The sequence below is a fragment of the Entelurus aequoreus genome, linkage group LG03 (assembly GCF_033978785.1).
Source record: "Entelurus aequoreus isolate RoL-2023_Sb linkage group LG03, RoL_Eaeq_v1.1, whole genome shotgun sequence".
In the NCBI taxonomy this organism is placed as follows: Eukaryota; Metazoa; Chordata; class Actinopteri; order Syngnathiformes; family Syngnathidae; genus Entelurus; species Entelurus aequoreus.
This window is the reverse complement of record NC_084733.1, coordinates 71,532,341-71,554,734: the sequence shown is the minus strand read 5'-3', so window position 1 is coordinate 71,554,734 and position 22,394 is coordinate 71,532,341. Positions and strand designations below refer to the sequence as shown.

General features: G+C 40.0%; 1 protein-coding gene across 1 annotated transcript in view; it reads left to right on the top strand.

The window, feature by feature from the left end:
• igf1ra (insulin-like growth factor 1a receptor) overlaps window positions 1-22,394 on the top strand; it is a 195,121-nt gene that overhangs the window by 20,385 nt on the left and 152,342 nt on the right. The window contains 3 exon segments of the mRNA XM_062042591.1: window positions 8,189-8,458; window positions 8,461-8,693; window positions 8,695-8,755. Coding sequence (XP_061898575.1) covers window positions 8,189-8,458; window positions 8,461-8,693; window positions 8,695-8,755 — 564 coding nt within the window.

The window sequence follows — 22,394 nt, the reverse complement described above, 5'->3', positions numbered from 1 at the left end:
TCGTTGTAATTCATCCCAAAGGTGTTCTATAGGATTCAGGTCAGGACTCTGTGCAGGCCAGTCAAGTTCATCCACACCAGGCTCTGTCATCCATGTCTTTATGGACCTTGTTTTGTGAACTGGTGCACAGTCATGTTGGAAGAGGAAGGGACCCGCTCCAAACTGTTCCCACAAGGTTGGGAGCATGGAATTGTCCAACATGTTTTGGTATCCTGGAGCATTCAAAGATCCTTTCACATGAACTAAGGGGCCAAGCCCAACTCCTGAAAAACAACCCCACACCATAATTCCTTTTCTACCAAATTTCACACTCGGCACAATGCAGTCCAAAATGTTCCGTTCTCCTGGCAACCTCCAAACCCAGACCCGTCCATCAGATCGCCAGATGGAAAAGCGCGATTCATCACTCCAGAGAACACGTCTCCACTGCTCTAGAGTCCAGTGACGACGTGCTTCAAACCACTGCATCCGACGCTTTGCATTGGACTTGGTGAGGTATGGCTTAGATGCAGCTGCTCGGCCATGAAAACCCATTCCATGAAGCTCTCTGCGTACTGTACGTGGGCTAATTGGAAGGTCACATGAAGTTCTGAGCTCTGTAGCAACTGACTGTGCAGAAAGTCTTTGCACTATGCTGACCCCTCTCTGTCAGTTTACGTGGCCTACCACTTGGTGGCTGACTTGCTATTGTCTCAAACACTTCCATTTTCTTATAATAAAGCCGACAGTTGACTTTGGAATATTTAGTAGCGAGGGACTTTCACGGCTGGATTTGTTGCACAGGTGGCATCCTATGACAGTTCCACGCTGGAAATCACTGAGCTCCTGAGAGCGGCCCATTCTTTCACAAATGTTTGTAGAAACAGTCTCCATGCCTAAGTGCTGGATTTTATACACAAGTGATTAGGACACCTGATTCTGATCATTTGGATGGGTGGCCAAATACGTTTGGCAATATAGTGTATATCTATGGTGTCTGCCATGAATGCCAAACCATTATACCGCCCAACAATTTCTATTTAATATAGTTAATAATTGCGAAAATATGTTAAAAAAAAAAGTAACGATCTGTGAAACCGCTAATGGTAACATAAGATAGCTAGTGGTGTTCTTTGTAAGTTGCAAACAACCCCTTCATCACGGGAGAGAAGAGAGAAAAATCTCCCTCTTAATATTGTCAGAGTTTACAGCTGCATGTCTGGCAAGGGATGCAATTATGAGTTTTTTTTCCCAGAATGCTCTGTCAGTGGCGTGAAAATAAACAGCGCGACATTCGGTCTCTCTAAGTCTATATTTGGCGCTGGTGTCGCCGTCATCTGAAAGGGACACTAATTTAGTTTAAAAATAGCCTCTGTTTACCGAATCAAAATCAGATTAGGCGCCCATTAAGCTCGGGTTGGGTCACAAAATGGGGTCATGTTTTAGAGGGCGTGTTTTTTTTTTTTTAGTGGAGGCCAAGGTTTATCAATCATAAACATGAGCCGACAGATGCTATTCCACTGGGCGTGTTTATTACTCAGCAGTGTGAAGCGCAAAGAGAAGCAGACTCGTTTTGGCCTGCCTTCAATGGCACCTCTTCCTGTTTACGTCACGATGAATGAAAGCCATCGAGACGCCGCTCTGGCTTTGTTGGCCTCGCCGTGCACTGACTCACCGGCCGCCATCAGAAGCAGCCTGCAGGCTTAAAGGGGAACTACAATTTTTTGGGGAATTTTGCCTATTGTGTCTTTTTTTAAAAAAGATGATAAAAAAACAAACTAGAGATGTCCGATAATGACTATTTTGCCGATATCCGATATTCCGATATTGTCCAACTCTTAATTACCGATTCCGATATCAACCGATACCGATATTTTATACAGTCGTGGAATTAACACATTATTATGCCTAATTTTGTTGTGATGCCCCGCTGGATGCATTAAACATTGTAACAAGGTTTTCCAAAATAAAATAAATCAAGTTATGGAAAAAAAATGCCAACATGGCACTGCCATATTTATTATTGAAGTCACAAAGTGCATTTTTTTTTTTAACATGCCTCAAAACAGCAGCTTGGAATTTGGGACATGCTCTCCCTGAGAGAGAATGAGGAGGTTGAGGTGGGCGGGGTTTAGGTGGGGGGGTGTATATTGTAGCGTCCCGGAAGAGTTAGTGCTGCAAGGGGTTCTGGGTATTTGTTCTGTTGTGTTTATGTTGTGTTACAGTGCGGATGTTCTCCCGAAATGTGTTTGTCATTCTTGTTTGGTGTGGGTTCACAGTGTGGCGCATATTTTTAACAGTGTTAAAGTTGTTTATACGGCCACCCTCAGTGTGACCTGTATGGCTGTTGACCAAGTATGACTTGCATTCACTTGTGTGTGTGAAAAGCCGTAGATATTATGTGACTGGGCCGGCACGCAAAGGCAGTGCCTTTAAGGTTTATTGGCGCTCTGTACTTCTCCCTACGTCCGTGTACTCAGCGTCGTTTTAAAAAGTCGTGAATTTTACTTTTTGAAACCGATACCGATAATTTTGAAACCGATACCGATAATTTCCGATATTACATTTTAAAGCATTTATCATCCCTAAAAAAAAAAACGCTTGAAAAATGCGGCTAATGGGATTCACCGTTGTAGCCTTCAAAGCCCTCTAAAACAATTTCAACATTTTATATACACACTGCAAGTCTGTACATAATGTAGTAACAGAGACGTTCATAAAAATATATAATATGTTCAATATTTACCGTATTTTGGCCATTTCAATCATTTCCGGGACTGATTTATTCCACGCATTGATTTATGTTTCCATAGTTTTGCACGTCTGGCTTCTGGCAACATGTGTGTTCCTATGTCCTGTGTTCTAATCACAGCAGACTTGGTAACAGACAACAAAGACGACTATTTTTGGACAAATGAGGATTCACAACCTTATATTTTTGAAGCGGAATATACTGCTGCTTATAGAAGCGAGCACAAAGGAAGAGTGAGACGTTGGAGCAGACAGAAGCCGGGAGAGGAGCGATTTTTACGCTATAAATATGGAACTTGGAGACAAGCTATTTCGACATAAATGGAGTGCTTACCCAAAATCAACAGGAAACGTCCCCGGCCAGCTGGTCCAGACAAACAAATGTAATACAGATCATGATACACGCAGCACGCCATGCGTGTTATTTCAACTACATACATACGCTGTCTGGCTAGCTCAGCTGTGTACAAACAAAACATGACATGTAGGCTAATACTTTACAGATACTATAATATGATTGTTTGTTTTCCAGTCAGTACAAAGTGGTGTTCTATTGCAGTGTTGTGCATTACAAACGCAAATGTGTTTCGTGTTTCGGTAGAAGCTAGGTTATCTCTTTCTGTAGTTAGCTTTCACAGCTAATACAGTAGCAAGCTGATGTGTTACTACGCTAGAAAAAGAGTTCCTCAGTGTTCACGCTTACAATAACAATGTCGCTACAGCTTGGTTATTATACAGGTTACGGAATGTAAATGAAGTATTGTTGACGGTTTTTGAATGCATTTTTAAAGTGATTTAGTGGTAGAATTGATTGCTCCCATTAGCTGCACTCCTCGGTACTTAGAACGAGACTATTTTATATGTTAGAAAGTGCAAAAAAAAAACATTTTGTCTGCTTGTCTCTCATAATGATTGTGAACGATTCCAAAAAACAGTGCAGTTCCCTGTTAAGTTTCTCAATCGTCTTTTTCTTTTTTCTTTTTGAAGTAAATTATTGGCATTCCGGGTGGTTAACTAATGAAGAGAGAAGTTCCTTTAAAGTGGAACTGCCTATTGTTCACAATCCTTATGAGAGACAGGAAGACAATAGGTTTTGTTATTCTTTTGCATTCTAACATTTAAAAAACAGCTTGCTCTAGGTGGCTAGCAATGCAGCTAATGGGAGCAATCGATTCTACCTCTAAATCACATTAAAAATGCATTAAAAAACTTACAACATTAAATACTTCATTTACATTCCGTAACCTGTATAATAACCAAGCTGTTGTAACATAGTTATTGTAAGAGCGAACACTGAGGAACTATTTTTCTAGCGTAGTAACACATCCGCGTGCTTCGATGTTAGCCGTAAAAGCTAACTACGGAAAGAGATATGCTAGCTTTTACGTCAGCACCCGAAACGAGTATGAGTTTGTAATGCACAACACTGTGATAGCACATCAATCTGTACTGACTGAAAAACATGAACAATCATGAAGTATTAGCCTGCATTTCATGTTTCGTTTGTACACAGCTGAGCTAGCTACAGAGGGTATGTACTGTAGTTAAACTAACATGCGTTACGTGCTGCCTGTATCATGGCCAATATTAAAGTGACTCGTCTGCTTGGTCCAGCTGGCCGGGGACATTTTGGGTAAGCACTCCATTTATGTCGAAATAACATACCTTCAAATTCCACATTTTGCAGCGTCAGTCACTTTCATCTCATTCTCTCGGTTTTCTGTCTGCTCCAACGTCTCACTCTTCCTCCGTGCTCGCTTCTATAAGCAGTAGTTCATCCTCAGTATATTCAGCTTCAAAAAGATAAGGTTCTTAATCCTCATTTGCCCAAAAATAGTCGTTTTTGTTGTCTGTTGCCGAATCTTCCATGATTAGAACGCACACGCGCGTATGTTTCCGGAAGTAGGCACACACAGTTGATGCCAGAAGTCAGAAGTGCGTTGCTATGGAAACATAAATCAATGCGCTGAAGAAATCAGTCCTGGCAGTGATTAAAATGATCAAAATCTGGTAAATATTGAACATATTACATATTGTTATGAAAGTCGTCTGTTCCTACATTATATATAGATTTGGAGTGTGTATATAAAAGGTTGGAAGTTGTTTTAGAGGGCTTTGAACGGTGACTCCAATTACCCACATCTTCCAAGCGTTTTTTTTAATCACCCTATTACCTTTAAAAAAAAAAAGACATGTGTTCTTGTCTCTCATAATGATTGATAATGATTGATGGGCAAAATTAAAAAAAAAGTGCAGTTCCCCGAATCCCCTTTAACTTTCTGTCCCTCTTGCCCTTTAGGGTTTCAGTTTGCAAGTTGCAACCCCCCGGCCTCTTCATTCCCTGCACCCTCATTTTAATAATGGTCTCATCAGGAAGTGGGGGCTGAGAGTTTCTCTACGAACAAACAAATTAGCCTTTGTGTGCCAGTAGCTCCACCCCTCTGCCCTCTCCTTCCTCCCGCACTCGCTGGCGGCAAGAAAATTCTCAATGAAAACAAAACAAAGTCTGCAGCCTGCGGGCTTTGTGTTTGATTGAAGCACCAGTTTGATTTGTCATCATTCTTAATACAACCAGTTGGTCAGGGACGCATAAACACGTCTCCGCTGCCGTTTTGTCACTTAAAACAATCCGACAAAGCCCACGTGACGCCGCCTTCACGGCCATGTTGAGTCTGTGTTTTGACTGGGATCATGAACTGCAGTTGAAAAACATGGTTGTTTGTCTCCTTGGACACACTGTGACAGAGGCTGCTCCACTGCGCTAAGCCGCTGTAAGAACATAACAGGTTTAAGCAAGGAGCTCATATGTCGAGGCATTTCCTGCCACGCTTGTTGACGCCCCGACCTTCAACGTGCTGCAAAACAGTCAAAAAGAAAATGTTAAATACGTCCAAATAACACGTAGCCTCTCCACTTTTTATTATTCTTAAACAACTTATATTTGTGTTTGGACAAACTAATTACCCCTTGACGACCAATTGAAGTTTATCCATGATCCAACGAGGAAAACATTTTATTGTTAATCAATTGAATACTCTTATCTTTTTTTAAATCAAAATTCATTCTGTTCCTTCCTAAAATATATTCTATTCCTCCATGTCACAGTTTATCCTAGGGCTGCAACGATTCATCGTTTGAGTTGATTAGAATAAAGCTTTGATTTATAATCTGTGATCAAAAGCAACAGATTATAAATCTGTTGCTTTTGTATGTATGTATGTATGTATGTATGTATGTATGCATGTATGTATGTATGTATGTATGTATGTGTAGATGTATGTATAGATATATATATATATACAGTATATATATATTAGGGCGGCAACTAACGATTAATTTGATAATCGATTAATCTGTCGATTATTGCTTCGATCAATCGATTAATAATCGGATAAAAGAGACAAACTACATTTCTATCCTTTCCAGTATTTTATTGGAAAAAAACAGCATACTGGCACCATACTTATTTTGATTATTGTTTCTCAGCTGTTTGTACATGTTACAGTTTATAAATAAAGGTTTATAAAAAAATAAATTAAAAAAAGTTGCCTCTGCGCATGCGCATAGCATAGATCCAACGAATCGATGACTAAATTAATCGCCAACTATTTTTATAACCGATTTTAATCAATTTAATCGATTAGTTGTTGCAGCCCTTATATATATATATATATATATATATATATATATATATATATATATATATATATATATATATATATATATATATATATATATATATATATATATATATATATATATATATATATATATATATATATATGTATACAGTACAGGCCAAAAGTTTGGTAACTAAGCTAGCAGCTTAGTTGCCAACATTTTTGTGTTAAATTTACATTGGTTTTTACAACATTATATTGTTAATGGAAAAACAGTGCAAGTTCTTTTTTTTCTTCTGCCAACTTAGCTGCCAGTTTTTCTACCGTGAAAACAAACGTACCGTCTTTCCATTTACAGTAGTACACCGTCAAAAACAAGATTTTATAGTCAAAAACTGGCAGCTCAGTCAACAGAATTTTAACACAAAAAAACAATAGTAGTTTTTTTTCAATTTACAGTAATATGCTGTAAAGAACAACGTAAAATGTATTGTCATTTTTATTCATTTGATGGGTAGTTTGCTGTAAAGTTAAGTATTTTTATTTATTTTTATTTAGGCAAAAACATGTTTGGAAAGTATGATAATATACTGTAATATTTGTTGCAATATTGGACCCTATTGAAGTTGAAAAGGTATGCAATTTCAAGACGTACATATATTTTTTTCTGTCAAAATGAAAAAAATCAATTACATTTAGTGAGAAAATATTAAGTACTTTATTGACACATAACATTTCCAGGTGTTTGCGGGCCAGATAAAATGATGTCTGGCCCGCGGGCCTTGAGTTTGACACCTGTGCTCTAAAAGGTACAATGCACAATACAAAAAAATACAATATTAAAAAATCTGCCTTTACAAACATCCATCCATCCATTTTCTACCGCTTATTCCCTTCGGGGTCGCGGGGGGCGCTGGAGCCTATCTCAGCTACAATCGGGCGGAAGGCGGGGTACACCCTCGCATAATAATGTTTATTTTGGACCCTGTTATGTATACGTGATGCAGCATTGCACTGCATCTCACTCAAAGTGGTTCCTAATATTTTGCCACTCTCAAACACTTTGCATTTGCTGAAACATGTTCACATCTAGGTTTGGGTTCATGAGTCATGTTCTAACACCTCAGCAACATGACAGGTCGCGTCGGTGAAGGTGCTCCAACTAACCCAAAAATAAACCATTGAAAGACAATCACATTATGAGAAAACACGTGGTAATAGTTGCTTGTCATCAATAATAAATGCTGTTTATTGTTTACATCTTTGTGAGCATGCGAGAGGACGGCCCCAGTCCCCTTGGTGTCAAATGTCCACTCCCAGGCTCGGAAGACAAGCGGCTCCGTTCTGCTCTATGTCTTGATATGATATATAAAGGTTGAAGGACGTGTTAACTACCCCTCAATTTTTTCACATGACTTTATGTACAGCATTTGTTTTTGAAAGCTGAGTCTTCTACTCCCCAACCATCCATCCCGTCCATTTTCTACTGCTTGTCCCTTTTTGGGGTGGCGGGGGGTGCTGGAGCCTATCTCAGCTGCATTCGGGCGATAGGCGGGGTACACCCTGGGCAAGTCGCCACCTCATTGCAGGGCCAACACATCCTCAGGGGCATGTTTTTGGAGGTGGGAGGAAGCCGGAGTACCCGGAGGGAACCCACTCAGTCACGGGGAGAACATGCAAACTGTCTTATTATATTTATGACGCGTGGCTTAACTTGAAATATCTCACTCAGCACGGAAAGACACCCACTGTAACTGCATTGTGACTAAGGAGCACATTTATGTAAAATCGTTCAAACGGAGCATCTAATTGACCCTTTGACCACATGTCTCTTCCAGTCTGCGGTCCCAGTATCGACATCCGAAACGACATCAGCGAGTTCAAGTTTCTGGAGAACTGCACTGTAGTGGAGGGCTACCTGCAGATCCTCCTCATCAACACCAACAACAGCAAGACCAAGAACCAGGAGGTGCTCCGCTCCCTCAACTTCCCCAAGCTGACCGTCATCACCGACTACCTTCTGCTGTTCCGCGTCGCCGGCCTGGACAGCCTGAGCACGCTCTTTCCCAACCTGAGCGTCATCCGCGGGCGAAATCTCTTCTACAACTACGCCTGGTGGTCTACGAGATGTTCAGCCTGAAGGATATCGGCTTGTACAACCTGAGGAACATCACCCGTGGGGCCGTCCGGATCGAGAAGAACGCCGAGCTCTGCTACCTGGACTCTGTGGACTGGTCTCTGATTATGGATGCAGAGTTTAACAATATCGTGAGTGGGAATAAGAAGACCAAGGAGTGTGACAATGTCTGTCCTGGCATCATGGAGGACAACCCGCTTTGTCAGCAAGACCACCTTCAATAACAAACAGGAATACCGCTGCTGGACCTCCAACCGATGTCAGAAAGGTAAGCTCAGTTCCCTCTGAGTTTTTTAGTCTTCCATGTTGGCTTTTCATTCATAGAATCTGACAAATCCTGTGAAGCCCTGTCGTCTTTTGCCTTCATTTCCGTCTGTAGGATTGTCCTCTTCTTGCCAGTGCAAACATCTCTGCCCTGTTCATTGTATAGGGTCGTCTCGTATTTAGGGCTATTTAGGGATCTGCAGTATAGAGCGGCGGGTATTAGTGGGGAGGCCTACTTTGCTTGAGGTTGAACGCGCTCTGCCAAGAAATCAGCTAGTCTACCTGTCTGGAACTTGTCAGTTAAATATTTGCCTTAGGGACTTTTTTTTTGAAGGGGAGTGGGGAATTTATGAAAGGGGATGTATTGACGAATCATCTGGGGGAGAGTCATCCCTGTTCAACTCGGGTCCAGCACTCGGGTTGTGTGAAAAAACAGTTCAGAGGAGGGTCATGTGACTCCGAGCGCGTAACCCTAGGGTCTGCCTTGATCATAAAAAGGACATTAATTGCATTTTAATTATTTCCATCCATCCATCCATTTTCTACCGCTTGTCCCGTTCAGGTTCGCGGGGGTGCGGAGCCTATCTCAGCCATTGTTGACAAATCTGTTCAATTTAGACGTTAGAGGGCTAAAAGTTGGCCGCATTGTTTTGAACTGGTTTTTCTTTCAAATGGCATCATGGCACTTTTTGCAAAATTCTTCCTAATAGCAGAGAATCATTTACAATACATTTAGCCACTTTGCCCATTTTGGTTGCCCAGTGAAACACATATTTTCCATTGTACTGAATACCTGACATGTTATATATGCTAAGAATCTCACTTTGAAATACAAGGAACAATTGTTTTGGGTGTAATTACAGTTTTCCACCACTGATTAAAGCGAGAGACATATCATTCATTCCTTGGCCCGCGAGATGGCAGAGTCAATCTGGCTAGGTAGGGTGTTTACATAGTAAAATTTAAATATCTGGTGGTTTGATATGGGCTTTTTGGACACTATTTTGTGGACAACGTGACTTAGGCCAGACACCACGGAGTGTACTCCTTAAAGACTACATGCACATCATTCACTTATACGACCCAATCCAAACAACCTTCCCTAATCATGGCACAGAAAAAAAACAACCAGCACAAAAAGTCAACAAACATGTCACACACAACACAACCTGCTCACTGAACTTTGTTAACAGATAACTACCATAAACAAATCTAAGTGACACCCATTTAAATCCATTTCAAGGCATGATGGGAAAAATGCAAAAAACTCTCCACACTTATCCATGTTTGCCGCATTTTAAATGCTTGATATTTCTGATTGTTTACAAAATGTTAAGGAAGCCGTCACAAAGGTAAACAAGGTAGGAGTCGAACTTTCATTTGCTCTTATTATTCAATTCTAATATTAATAATTATATATCCATTTTATTATAAAAATACGTACACATATAAATGTATAGGCTATATAAATATATACACATTGAGAGGAGCCAGATGAGGTGGTTTGGGCATCTGGTCAGGATGCCACCCGAACGCCCCCGGGAGGAGCTGGACGAAGTGGCTGGGGAGAGGGAAGTCCTGGGCTTCTCTGCAGAAAATGGATGTATGTATATATATATATATATATATATATATATACAAACGTATATATACTGTATATAGTTATTGTATGCAGTCGCCTTTCGGCCCCCGGACAAATTTTTGTAGCTCAATGCGGCCCCACAGTCAAAAATTTGGACACCCCTGCTACACAAAGTTTTTTATGGTTGTTTATCGTAAAAATCTGAAAACAAATTACTTAAATGCAGTAAACAATGATGGTGGTGGGTTGTTATTGCTGCAGAGAGGTGTGTAAATATGGTTTTAAAGACATGTTGTGTCTATTGCCAGCGTGTATATGTGCCCACTAAACCACTAGATGACGACAGATTACAGCACTTATAACACTCCAAAAATAATAATGCATCAGAATCAGTGGTGGTATGAATCATTGACCTATTAAAGGCTGTAATTAACTTATCTGAAGTATTCAACTTTGCAACTTGTCTTTGGAAATATTGAATATTTTGTGTTTTTCCCATAATAAAAAAATATTGTTCTTTTAAAAATATGCTTTTACAAAAAGAGCATAAAACTTAAAAAACATTACAAATATTGAAAAACTGTATGACTATGAATAGGTCCGAAGCTGTTAAATAAATTAACGTTAAAAAAAGTAATATATGACTTACAGTAGGTAGTTAAGACACTTTATGAAGTTCATGCATTTTGGCGTGAGCTTGCACGCAGTTCTGGATGTTCCTATTTGCTGGATTTTTCAGTGTGGCTACTGTACGTTGTGATGTCACATTGAGGTGGACGTTCCTACATGGACCGATCACATTTGAACCGATGTGGTACCATTTCCCCGTACCTGGGAATCGATACCGGTACTCAACTGTACCAACTTTTGGCATTTTTGTGTGTTATTAAATATTATTTGTTTTTGATATTAAAGGCTCATTTTTAATGGCAACATTTGAAAAAGAGCTGATTACGGTAACTGCTGTTCAGTTGTTGTATTTCGTTTTATTATCATCTGTCTTAGTATGATTTGCAAGTCTCACATTAAGTTGCAATTACAGTTGCAAGTCCAAGATGTTAGATGGCAGCAGTGTATAGTTTATGGTGATACTGTAAGTATTGTACTTATTACACACCAGCTGTTTGATTGTAACTTGCATCTTGTAGTTTTGATCAACAAATTTGGAAGCGTTGAAATCGCCATGTAAAATTGCTAATGCTATTCAGTAGCATGTCAATAGCAAAGCCAATGTATATTAGTATAAAGCTAACACATTTTGTGAAAATTGGAGACTTACTTTACTTACAATGAAGCGTGTTTGAGTCAATTTCTTTGTTGGTATTGAAAATTGCTACTTTCCCGAGAGGTAGTTTGGCTGAGTCCGCTCTCAGTGCTGCTGGGGTGATTGCCAAATGCACTGTTGGATTTTACGTGAATCGGTGCCCGGAAGGACCGGCGGGATTTGGTCTGTGCCAAAAAAAGTACTGGATTTAGCACCCACCCCTAATTTGGACATTTTTGTTAAGGTGCGGGGGAGCTCTGTTGAGGCCAGCTGAATTTGAGGAAACACAAGCTAAGGTAGAATAATGTATTATTTTAGTAAAATAGTCGCTAGAGCATAATAACACCGACATGCGACGTGCAGTGTCATCAATACTACTAAAGAAACTTTTTCAATGCAGTCCGACTCAATCGGAGAGTGTGCAGGTGTACCTAATGTTGTGACCGGGTAAATCTATATAACGTTTATGAAGTTTATTTTGACGATAAACTAAAGGTTTTTTCAAATCGATTTAACCGATTAATTGACTCGGTTGACATTTTTGGTTGCAGTCTATTTGGTCCCTGACTCAAATTCCAAGTGCGTCCTTCTCAGAGTATTGTGTTTCCCATACAATGTATCCATTTCCTTTGGCCACCCATGCACTGCTCCCAACATTTTCCTCCTAAGGTCGGGGTCAGGAATGATTATTCGAGCGCAAGGGAAGGGTCACGCACTTTCATTGTTGGACAACAAAAGGGCCTATGATGGGTTTTGTCAGGGGTCCTTCAGTCTGTTTTAAAAAGCCTTTAAACCCAAACAATAGTTGTCAATTTGGATTTGTCCCAAAAGCATTTCCAGCCAGGTTTTTTTTTTTTTTTTTTTGATGACAGCAACTTGAAGGATTCTGATCTTATCTCATGGAGTCTAGCAGGATCCTTAATTTGTGCCGGGATTCCTTCACCTTCAGATAATGCTGGGAAAATGCTTCTGACTGGTTTCTGTTGGAGACCTGTTTACTGCTCCCATGGTCAGACGAAAGTCTCCAACACTACCCCCCACATCCCACCCCTTCTTCTCTCCACCAATCCCTCAGAACAAATAGTGGAGATCAAGCTTGCGCCCTTTCCCTAGTGACTTCCCCCCAGTGCTTCTTGGTGGACTTTATTGTTGTGCTTTGGGTTGATTTGCGGCCGTGTAGGCTGACCTGCATGCTGTTATCGATTGTTTTGATCCATAAAACATCGGCGATGGATTTAAAAGATTTAGTGTGGTTTGAAAATATATGTTTTCAAGGTCTACGAACGGTCATTGGTGGCATCGACCTAACCTGATCTTGTTGCCCCGCGTCGGTTGCGGTGTAAAACGAGCGTAAGACCCTCTGTTGTTACCCCCACACGGGAGGATGCTTTGAAACTGTCTCGGAGGCCCAGACAGAGGTCAGGGTGAATGCATTCATCCCGCCATGAAGTCTCAAGGCTGCAGATAAAAGCTTCAGAGAGGCTGGACACTGTGGGAAAATAAGACGTTATAATAGGACGCACTGAAGCCTGACGAGGATGGACTGGGATAGTCAATTCATTTGACTACAATTTGTGGGTTTATGTAAAGCGCCCCATCATTTATAAATTCCATTGACATTTTTAAAAGTATTTTTAATCCGCAAGATAAGACCGGACAAATTGGGTTAGATTTGATACAGGCCACGCCATTTTGTTTCTATATCCGTGCGAATATGGGTAGTGTTGATTTTATTGCATTTTTGATGCACGTTTAATTCATGTATTAGTATTAGGGCTGTCAAAGTTGTCATTTTAACTCATGCGATTAATCCCAAAACATAGGGCCGGTACGACACAACAATATCAATATATATTGCGGTAGGCACATAATGGATATCAATAGAATATGCTTTTGATAAAACATTCGAGGAGATTTTCTTCTTTTTCGTCGGAATAAACCAGAAAAGTTGCAAGGCAAGGTAGGTTGCATGAAAAAAGGCACAGAGAAAGTAGAAATGAGTGACGAAGGAATTGTTGAAAGAACAGGAAAAGTCACCCCAACAGTATTGCAGTTTTTTTAAATTCTTTTAAACGGACCATATTCAGACCAATGAGGTCTGTAAATTATGCAAGGTGCTCGTCCCCACCAACACTGGTAATATCACACCACCTTAGCCACCCTCACCCTTTAGAGCACAGCTGTAACTTATACAAAAGAAATAGTTCTTTTCAGGTTTCTCTATGTTTACATTTTCACACTTCGCACTATTTTGTTACAGTTTATTCAGCATTTTTTACGTATTCCTTATTCGTGCACTTTCATTTTAAGAGGTTATCGTTAGGTGCAAATGTGATTTTAGAATTTTGTTTACATTGATTGAGTGTTTTCCATGGTTGTGTTTTCCTTTCTGCATTAATAGCTAAAGGGTTATAATAAGAATAAGGTTACATTTGAAATAAACATTTTTGAATTTAATATTTTTTTCTCCTGGCCCTTATTTTCAATAGGTCATAAAACATATCAATCATCATTGATCTCGATCAATATAAAACCCACATTGTGATACAATTTTCATTAATATCGCCCAGCCCAAGGTCCTGGTCTACTCCTGCTGTGTATTGCTTTGTGTGTGTCCATGCTAGTTCTAAATTTTGAAACCTGTCTGTATTGCTTTATTTAACATACTTAAATAATCCATATTTGTACGTTTGTCCATAGTCCGAATCGCGATGCACCCAAAAATCGATAATTTCTCCACCCATGGTGACAATCATGTTTTTCAAAAGATGGATGACAAAAAGTCATGTTGTCCTCCTTTATGCGACCATCTAGCTCACAGGAGTCAAACTCAAGGCCCAGGGGCCAGATCTGGCCCGCGACATCATTTTATCTGGCCCGCAAACACCTGGAAATGATATGTGTCAATAAAGTACTTAATATTTTCTCACTAAATGTAATGGATTTTTTAAATTTTGACAGAAATAAATATATGTACTGCTTGAAATTGCATACCTTTTAAACTTTAATAGTATCCAATATTGCAACAAATATTACAGTATATTATTATGCTTTCCAAACATGTGTTTGTCTAAATAAAAATACTTAATGACAATAATTTGTACAGTGTTCTTTACAACATATTGCTGTAACTTGAAAAAAACTACTACTGTTTTTTGTGTTAAAATTCTGTTGACTGAGCTGCCAGTTTTTGACTGTAAAATCTACGGTTGTTGTTTTTAACGGTGTATTACTGTCAATGGATAGACGGTACATTTGTTTTTACGGTACAAAAACCTGCAGCTCAGTTGCCAGAATAAAAAAAAAGAACTTGAACTGTTTTTCCATTAACAATATAATGTTGTAAAAACAAAAATGATTATTACTTATACTTACTATATACAGTATATAATTTGTAAAAACAAACATTATTATTACTTATACTTACTATATATATAATTTATATGTATATAATATATATAGCCCTGTGATGAGGTGGCGACTTGTCCAGGGTGTACCCCGCCTTCCGCCCGATTGTAGCTGAGGTAGGCTCCAGCGACCCCCCGCGACCCCAAAAGGGACAAGCGGTAGAAAATGGATGGATGGATAATATATATATACATACTGTATATGTGTGTGTGTTTTTTTTATTTAAATTATTTTAAATTAAAAAAACAACGAGAGCTCTCGCATTTTCTTATCACACATCATCATAATAACAATAATTTTCTTTTAAGTCTTTTTTTTTTTATTGTATTTAACTTTGTTTTAAAATTCAGGCTTTATATACATACTTATTATTACCAGATCAACACAAAAATTTGGGCAACTAAGCTGCCAGCTTTTTCCTTATCCCCCCCAAAAAAAACAAAAAACAGTGCTACTGTTTCTCCATTTAGCGTAAAATGTTTTAAAAAAAAAGAAAAAAAATCTGTTTTACAGTAAAATTTTGTAAATGTAAAGTTTTTACTCCCGCGACCCGACCTCGCATAAGTGGAAGAAAATGGAAAGATGGATGGAAGTTTTTACTGTAAAATCGACAGTCTACTTAAAATATATTTATATAATTCGTAATGAAATCCGGAGGCAAATTCATACATTATTCGCTGTTACAAGCGGCCCTCTGATGGCAGCCATTATTCGCTGTTACAAGCGGCCCTCTGATGGCAGCCATAACTGCGATGTGGCCCTCAATGAAAACCACTTTGACATCCCTGATCTAGCTGAAACCAGATCAACAGCGCCTCTGCAGGTTGTAGCCAAGTAGTGCACTCCCCGTCACTTGGCTGTAATAGCTCTAAAGTCAATTCTATTCCACGACTGTGAGCTTAAACAGTGAAAGATTCCATGCTGTTGCTTTTAAGACCTAAGATAACAACCTTCTCCTTCCTGCTTGTCTCCTCATTCCTACGCCCCGACATAATTGTCTTATTTTTCCTTCAGTGCAGATGTTCCTTCAAAGGCATGCAGCGGTTTTTCCTCGTCAATACAGGCCCGGTCTCTTCTTAAATTACACTCCATGAGGCAAGGAGGAGTGTTGTCCAGCCTAGCACACCGCTTCAGCCTCTGGGCCTTTTTCACTTCATTCACAACAACGTCTGCTTCCCACATGTTCGCCCAATTTAGTGTGGCGTTTAAGAGCGGCCCCCGCACCGCTGAATGTTGCCTGACTTAATAAGTCAGGGTAATGCTGGACCTGAGTGGGAGTGATGGCGTCCAGGGTGCGCCGATCGGTGTGTTTTTTTCCTCATTCCGAGACAGACTAGGCAGCGATGCCTGGAGAGGCTGCGGCCGATGAGCCGTATGAAAGAGGCGGAGCTCTGAGGGGAAATGTCAGACAAATGTCAGATATACAAGCTCCATGCTAAGCCCTCACTAAAGCTCGGAGGAGTGAATAAACGGCGCTCTAGTCTTTCCTCACTCCCCGCATCTCTGATTGTCCTTGTCAGTCGCTCCTCTGGTGCTTCCTGTTCTCTATTTTCACCTCGGCTCTTCTCTTATCAGGAGCTGTTAACATCTCCGCCTGTCAGATAGCTCTCGTCCGAGGGCCTCCTCTCATCGCTGCAGTGCCGGCCAACGAGCTTGTTTGCTTAGGCGCCGGATCCTCTGACATTACACGCTGTTTGCTTTGAGTTTGGAGGCGAGAGGAGGGATCCCGTGACTAAAAAAAAAAAAAAAAAAAAAAAAGCGTCTGGCCAGCTCAAACCCCCCCCCCCCCCCCCCCCCCCCAAGTTCTGTGTTTGTCTCGCGCAAGCTGGGAAATAAACCCGAAGTCAAATTGTCGAGAGGCTTTTGCGATTAAATGCACAAGATTGACCTTGGGTGTCTTTAGACCAGACCTGGGCAAATTAAGGCCCGGGGGCCCGTTAAGCTTTTCAATCTGGCCCGCCGGACATTCCCAAATAACTTTTTTAGATTTTCAAGATGGAAATTGTAGCTGCCATTATGATGTGCACTCATGTTTTCTAATGACCGGAAGTCTTGAACTATACAAAGTATTGGAATCTGCGCTTTTGCATGATATTTTAGTGACTGGTGTTGTCATGATACCAATATTATTTCGATACTTTTCGGTACTTTTCGATACTTTTCTAAATAAAGGGGACCGGAAAAAATGGCATTATTGGCTTTATTTTAACAATAAATCTTAGGGTGTGGCGGAACGGTACTTTTCAGAGGCGGTATGGTACAGAATATGATTCATTAGTATCGCGGTACTATACTAATACCCGTATACCGTACAACCCTACTAGTGACTATGGTAATGTAAGTCACAGCAGCTCAGGCGAGGCACCAAACAGTGTGGGTGGGGAGTGTTTCCACAGAGTGTTTCCAGAGTGTGAAATGTGGGTGTCAGGGAAAGATGTGGAAGGAGATTTTTACAAGAAAGTTCTAAAGCTTAGTGATATATCACATATATCAGATTGTAGATGTTTCTTGTTTTTTTACCCTTTGCGTTTATATTTCGCTGTGTTTGTTGCATTTTTGTTGCATTTGGCTTGATTGTAAAATATGTCGATTGAGAGGGGGTGTGACGTTCATATGTGCTCAATATTCAGGGTTTTATCGATTATAGAAAAATTACAAATTCCATTCCGTTTTTAAGATGGTCTGTCATAACTTTTTTAGCATTCAATCAGACTTTATTGTGAGGTTTTGTATTAGTTTTCCTAAAAATAGATATACCGGCCCCCAGACACATTTTGTTCTCTAAATTTGGCCCCCGAGTCAAAATATTTGCCCAGGCCTGCTTTAGACCTTACAAACGTTGTTATCTTAAAATATAGATATTGATTCCTATGAGGAAAATGAGGAATCCTGTTTCCATGCCAGTGTGGTATTTTAGGGTTGCAACGATTAATCCAGAGTAGTGTTGTCCTGATACCAATATTTTGGTACCGGTACTAAAATTATTTATTTCGATACTTTTATAAATAAAGGGGACCACAAAAAATGGCATTATTGACTTTATTGTAACAAAAAAATCTTAGTGTACATTAAACATATGTTTCTTATTGCAAGCTTGTCTTTTAGTAGTAAGTAAACAAACAAAGGCTCCTAATTAGTCTGCTGACATATGCAGTAACATATTGTGTTCATTTATCATTCTATTATTTTGTCAACATTATGAAGGACAAGTGGTAGAAAAGGAATTATTCATCTACTTGTTCATTTACTGTTAATATCTGCTTACTTTCTCTTTCAACATGTTCCATACTTGCCAACCCTCCCGTTTTTAGCGGGAGAATCCCGGTATTCAGCGCCTCTCCCGACAACCTCCCGGCAGAGATTTTCTCCCGACAAACTCCCGGTATTCAGCCGGAGCTGGAGGCCACGCCCCCTCCAGCTCAATGCGGACCTGAGACTGAGTGGGGACAGCCTGTTCTCACGTCCGCTTTCCCACAATATAAACAGCTTGCCTGCCCAATGACATCATAACATCTAGGGCTTTTAGAGAGTAGAGTGCACAACTGCGCACACAACAAGGAGACGAAGCAGAAGAACGAGGAAATTACAGACATGGCGACGCCGTCGACGAGCAAGATGAAGACATACCCTTGCAAGTTCCAAAACGAATGGAAACAAGAATTTCAGTTCATCCAGGACAGTTCGAAGGGGAAGGTGTATGTTGCCTGTAAATATGTAGAACAGACTTCTCCATTGAACACGGTGGCCGAAATTATATACTCATCATGAACGGAGAAGTTAAACAGGACAATACTGCCATCTAATGGATAGTCACCGGAACACTGAAATTCAAGTATTTCTTTTATGTAAATAAAATAAATATATATATATATATATATAGCTAGAATTCACTGAAAGTCAAGTATTTCATATATATATATATATATATATATATATATATATATATATATATATATATATATATATAAATATATATATATATATATATATATATATATATATATATGTATGAAATACTCGAGTTGGTGAATTCTAGCTGTAAATAACCACGCCCCCAACCACGACCAAGCCCCCCCCCCACCCCCTACCCCCCACCTCCCGATATTGGAGGTCTCAAGGTTCGCAAGTATGACATGTTCTATCTACACTTCTGTTAAAATATAATAGTCACTTATTCTCCTCTTGTTTGATACTTTACGTTAGTTTTGGATGATACCACAAATTTGGGTATCAATCCAATACCAAGTTGTTACAGGATCATACATTGGTCATACAGTGGACCGCTACTTTTCAGAGGCGGTATAGTACCGAATATGATTCATTAGTATCGTGGTACTATACTAATACCGGTATACCGTACGACCCTAATCCAGTGTTTCTTTACCATTGTTGGGCTCCGAACGCCCCTTAGAGGGCCACCAAAAAATATCTTAGTCGGATTATAAAGCATGTTTTATAATTTTGTTTCTTCAAAATAGCCACCCTTTGCTCTGATTACTTTTTCGCACACACTCTAGGCATTCTCTCGATGAGCTTCAAGAGGTAGTCACCTGAAATGGTTTTCACTTCACAGGTGTGCTTGAAGCTCTTTGAGAGAATGCTAAGAGTGTGCAAAGCAGTAATCAGAGCAAAGGGTGGCTATTTTGAAGAAACTGGAATATAAAACATGTTTTCAGTTATTTCACGTTTTTTTGTTAAGTACATAACTCCACATGTGTTCATTCATAGTTTTGATGCCTTCAGTGACAATCTACAATGTAAATAGTCATGAAAATAAAGAAAACGCATTGAATGACGAGAAGGTGTTTCCAAACTTTTGGCCTGTACTGTACGTTATAATGAAACCATTTAAGTTACAGGTAACAAATGCGCTTTCTAGATACCATTTTTGTTGTGTTGGGTACGGTTAATTCATAAAAAGCTAATTAAAAAAATGTCTCTTCCTTTGGCTGCTGACAATTGCGGTAACATTGTGTCATTGACAGTTTTCTGACACGTGCACTCAGAGTAGTCGTTGTATTATTCTCTCTCAAGAGTCTTTAATAATGCACGTGTCAATTCCTTGTATCATAGCTAGTTCCTCTTCGCTATACAGTAACACGTTTAAAGTAGAAATGTCCGATAATATCGGACTGCCGATATTATCGGCCGATAAATGCTTTAAAATGTAATATCGGAAATTATCGGTATCGGTTTCAAAGTTATCGGTATCGGTTTCAAAAAGTAAAATTGATGACTTTTTAAAACGTCGCTGTGTACATGGACGTAGGGAGAAGTACAGAGCGCCAGTAAACCTTAAAGGCACTGCCTTTGCGTGCCGGCCCAGTCACATAATATCTACGGATTTTCACACACACAAGTGAATGCAAGGCATACTTGGTCAACAGCCATACAGGTCACACTGAGGGTGGACGTATAAACAACTTTAACACTGTCACAAATATGCTTGTACATTGTTTAATGCATCCAGTGGGGCATCACAACAAAATTAGGCATAATAATGTGTTAATTCCACGACTGTATATATCGGTATTGGTTGATATCGGAATCTGTAATTAAGAGTTGGACAATATCGGAATATCGGATATCGGCAAAAAAAGCCATTATCGGACATCTCTAGTTGAAAGCACACTAAGCACTTATTCCTCTGTTGTTTTGCTACATTCCATTAAAGTTAGCTTGGTGGTTAGCATGGCTTCTTGTCTCCTGCTCTCTGTGGCCCAAGTCGAGGTGTCGCATGCTCCATTTTTCCTCGCCCTCCAGGTATACTTTTGAGAAACGTTGTTTGTTTGCCGCAATGGAAAAGTGTATAGGAGCTGCTTTATGTTCAGACTTTAGCCGTGCTAGCGAGCCACATCTGTGAGAAGGCTACATTGCATTGACAACGCTTGCTTGCAAATCACACGGGCTCTGCATACTGGATCGGGGCACTGCTGGATAGAAGTGCTGGAGTCTGGAATGGACTTAACATTTGGTAGTGCTAGTATCGCAGCGTTTAGATGCAGTCCGATATAATCCGTTATAGTATTTTTTGTTGTTAATATCGGACCAATATCAATTTCGGGACAAAGAGTCTCAAATGTAGCATAGTACTACTAACACTAGCGCTGACAAAAACAAGTGTCCTGGCTGGTCCACCAAAATGACTAATCCAGCCAAAATATTTCGAAGGAGTTATATTGTAAATTCTAAATTCAACACGTTGGTCCTTGCATACAGATAATCAACATGTAACAAGGTACCGTATTTTTCAGACTATAAGTCACAGTTTTTTTCATAGTTTGGCCGGGGGTGCGACTTATACTCAGGAGCGACTTTTGTGTGAAATTATTAACACATTACCGTAAAATATCAAATAATATTATTTAGCTCATTCACGTAAGAGACTAGACGTATAAGATTTCATCGGATTTAGCGATTAGGAGTGACAGATTGTTTGGTAAACGTATAGCATGTTCTATATGTTATAGTTACCATAATATGTTACGTTAACATACCAGGCACGTTCTCAGTTGGTTATTTATGCGTCATATAATGTACACTTATTCAACCTGTTGTTCACTATTCTTTATTTATTTTAAATTGCCTTTCAAATGTCTATTCTTGGTGTTGGGTTTCATCAAATAAATTTCCCCCAAAAATGCGACTTATACTCCAGTGCGACTTATATATGTTTTTTTTCCTTCTTTATTATGCATTTTCGGCCGGCGCGGCTTATACTCTGGAGCGACTTATACTCTGAAAAATACGGTAAATAAAACTATATAATTACAGTTTTGCTTGTCTGAGGCCACACAGCATGTTTCAGTGCCCACACATGTTTGCACCTGGCCTGGCTGCACTGGTGCTCCAATAAGTAGGTAAAGTGGGCAGTCGGCCAGCGTCAATGCTGGAAGATCCATCAGTCATCTACGCCTGCCATCTGACACACACCTGACTAAACTGATCCATCATCTTCTGCACTGTGCAGATCGTGGCCTCCTCTTGAGAGCATACTAAGTGGCTGCTTGGTAGTAGCCTACACATTAGTGCCATATGCGTCATGTAAGTACCTTAGATTATGTAACAGGCTTTATGCCTTGTTTGGTCTGTTTTCTTCACAGACGATCGCATTAAGACATGTTTAGTTTTTGGTATTCAATCAATCCGTCAGCTCAGTCTTGCCTATTAGAGGCATCTAGAAGCTCTGGTGCCGTCTGAGGCTGTGACTCATCCCCTGCTTTCAGCACTCATTCATAAATCTGCTTGAATACCATAACTTCCTCCCAGGGCTGCGGGGGCCCTTGGCTCTGCGGTAGGCTCCCCTCAGCAGTCCTGCTTAAAATGGCAGGAAGCACTGGGGATGAAGGCTGGATGTCTCCAGGGGCTTTCCTTGCCCATCCTTAAGGC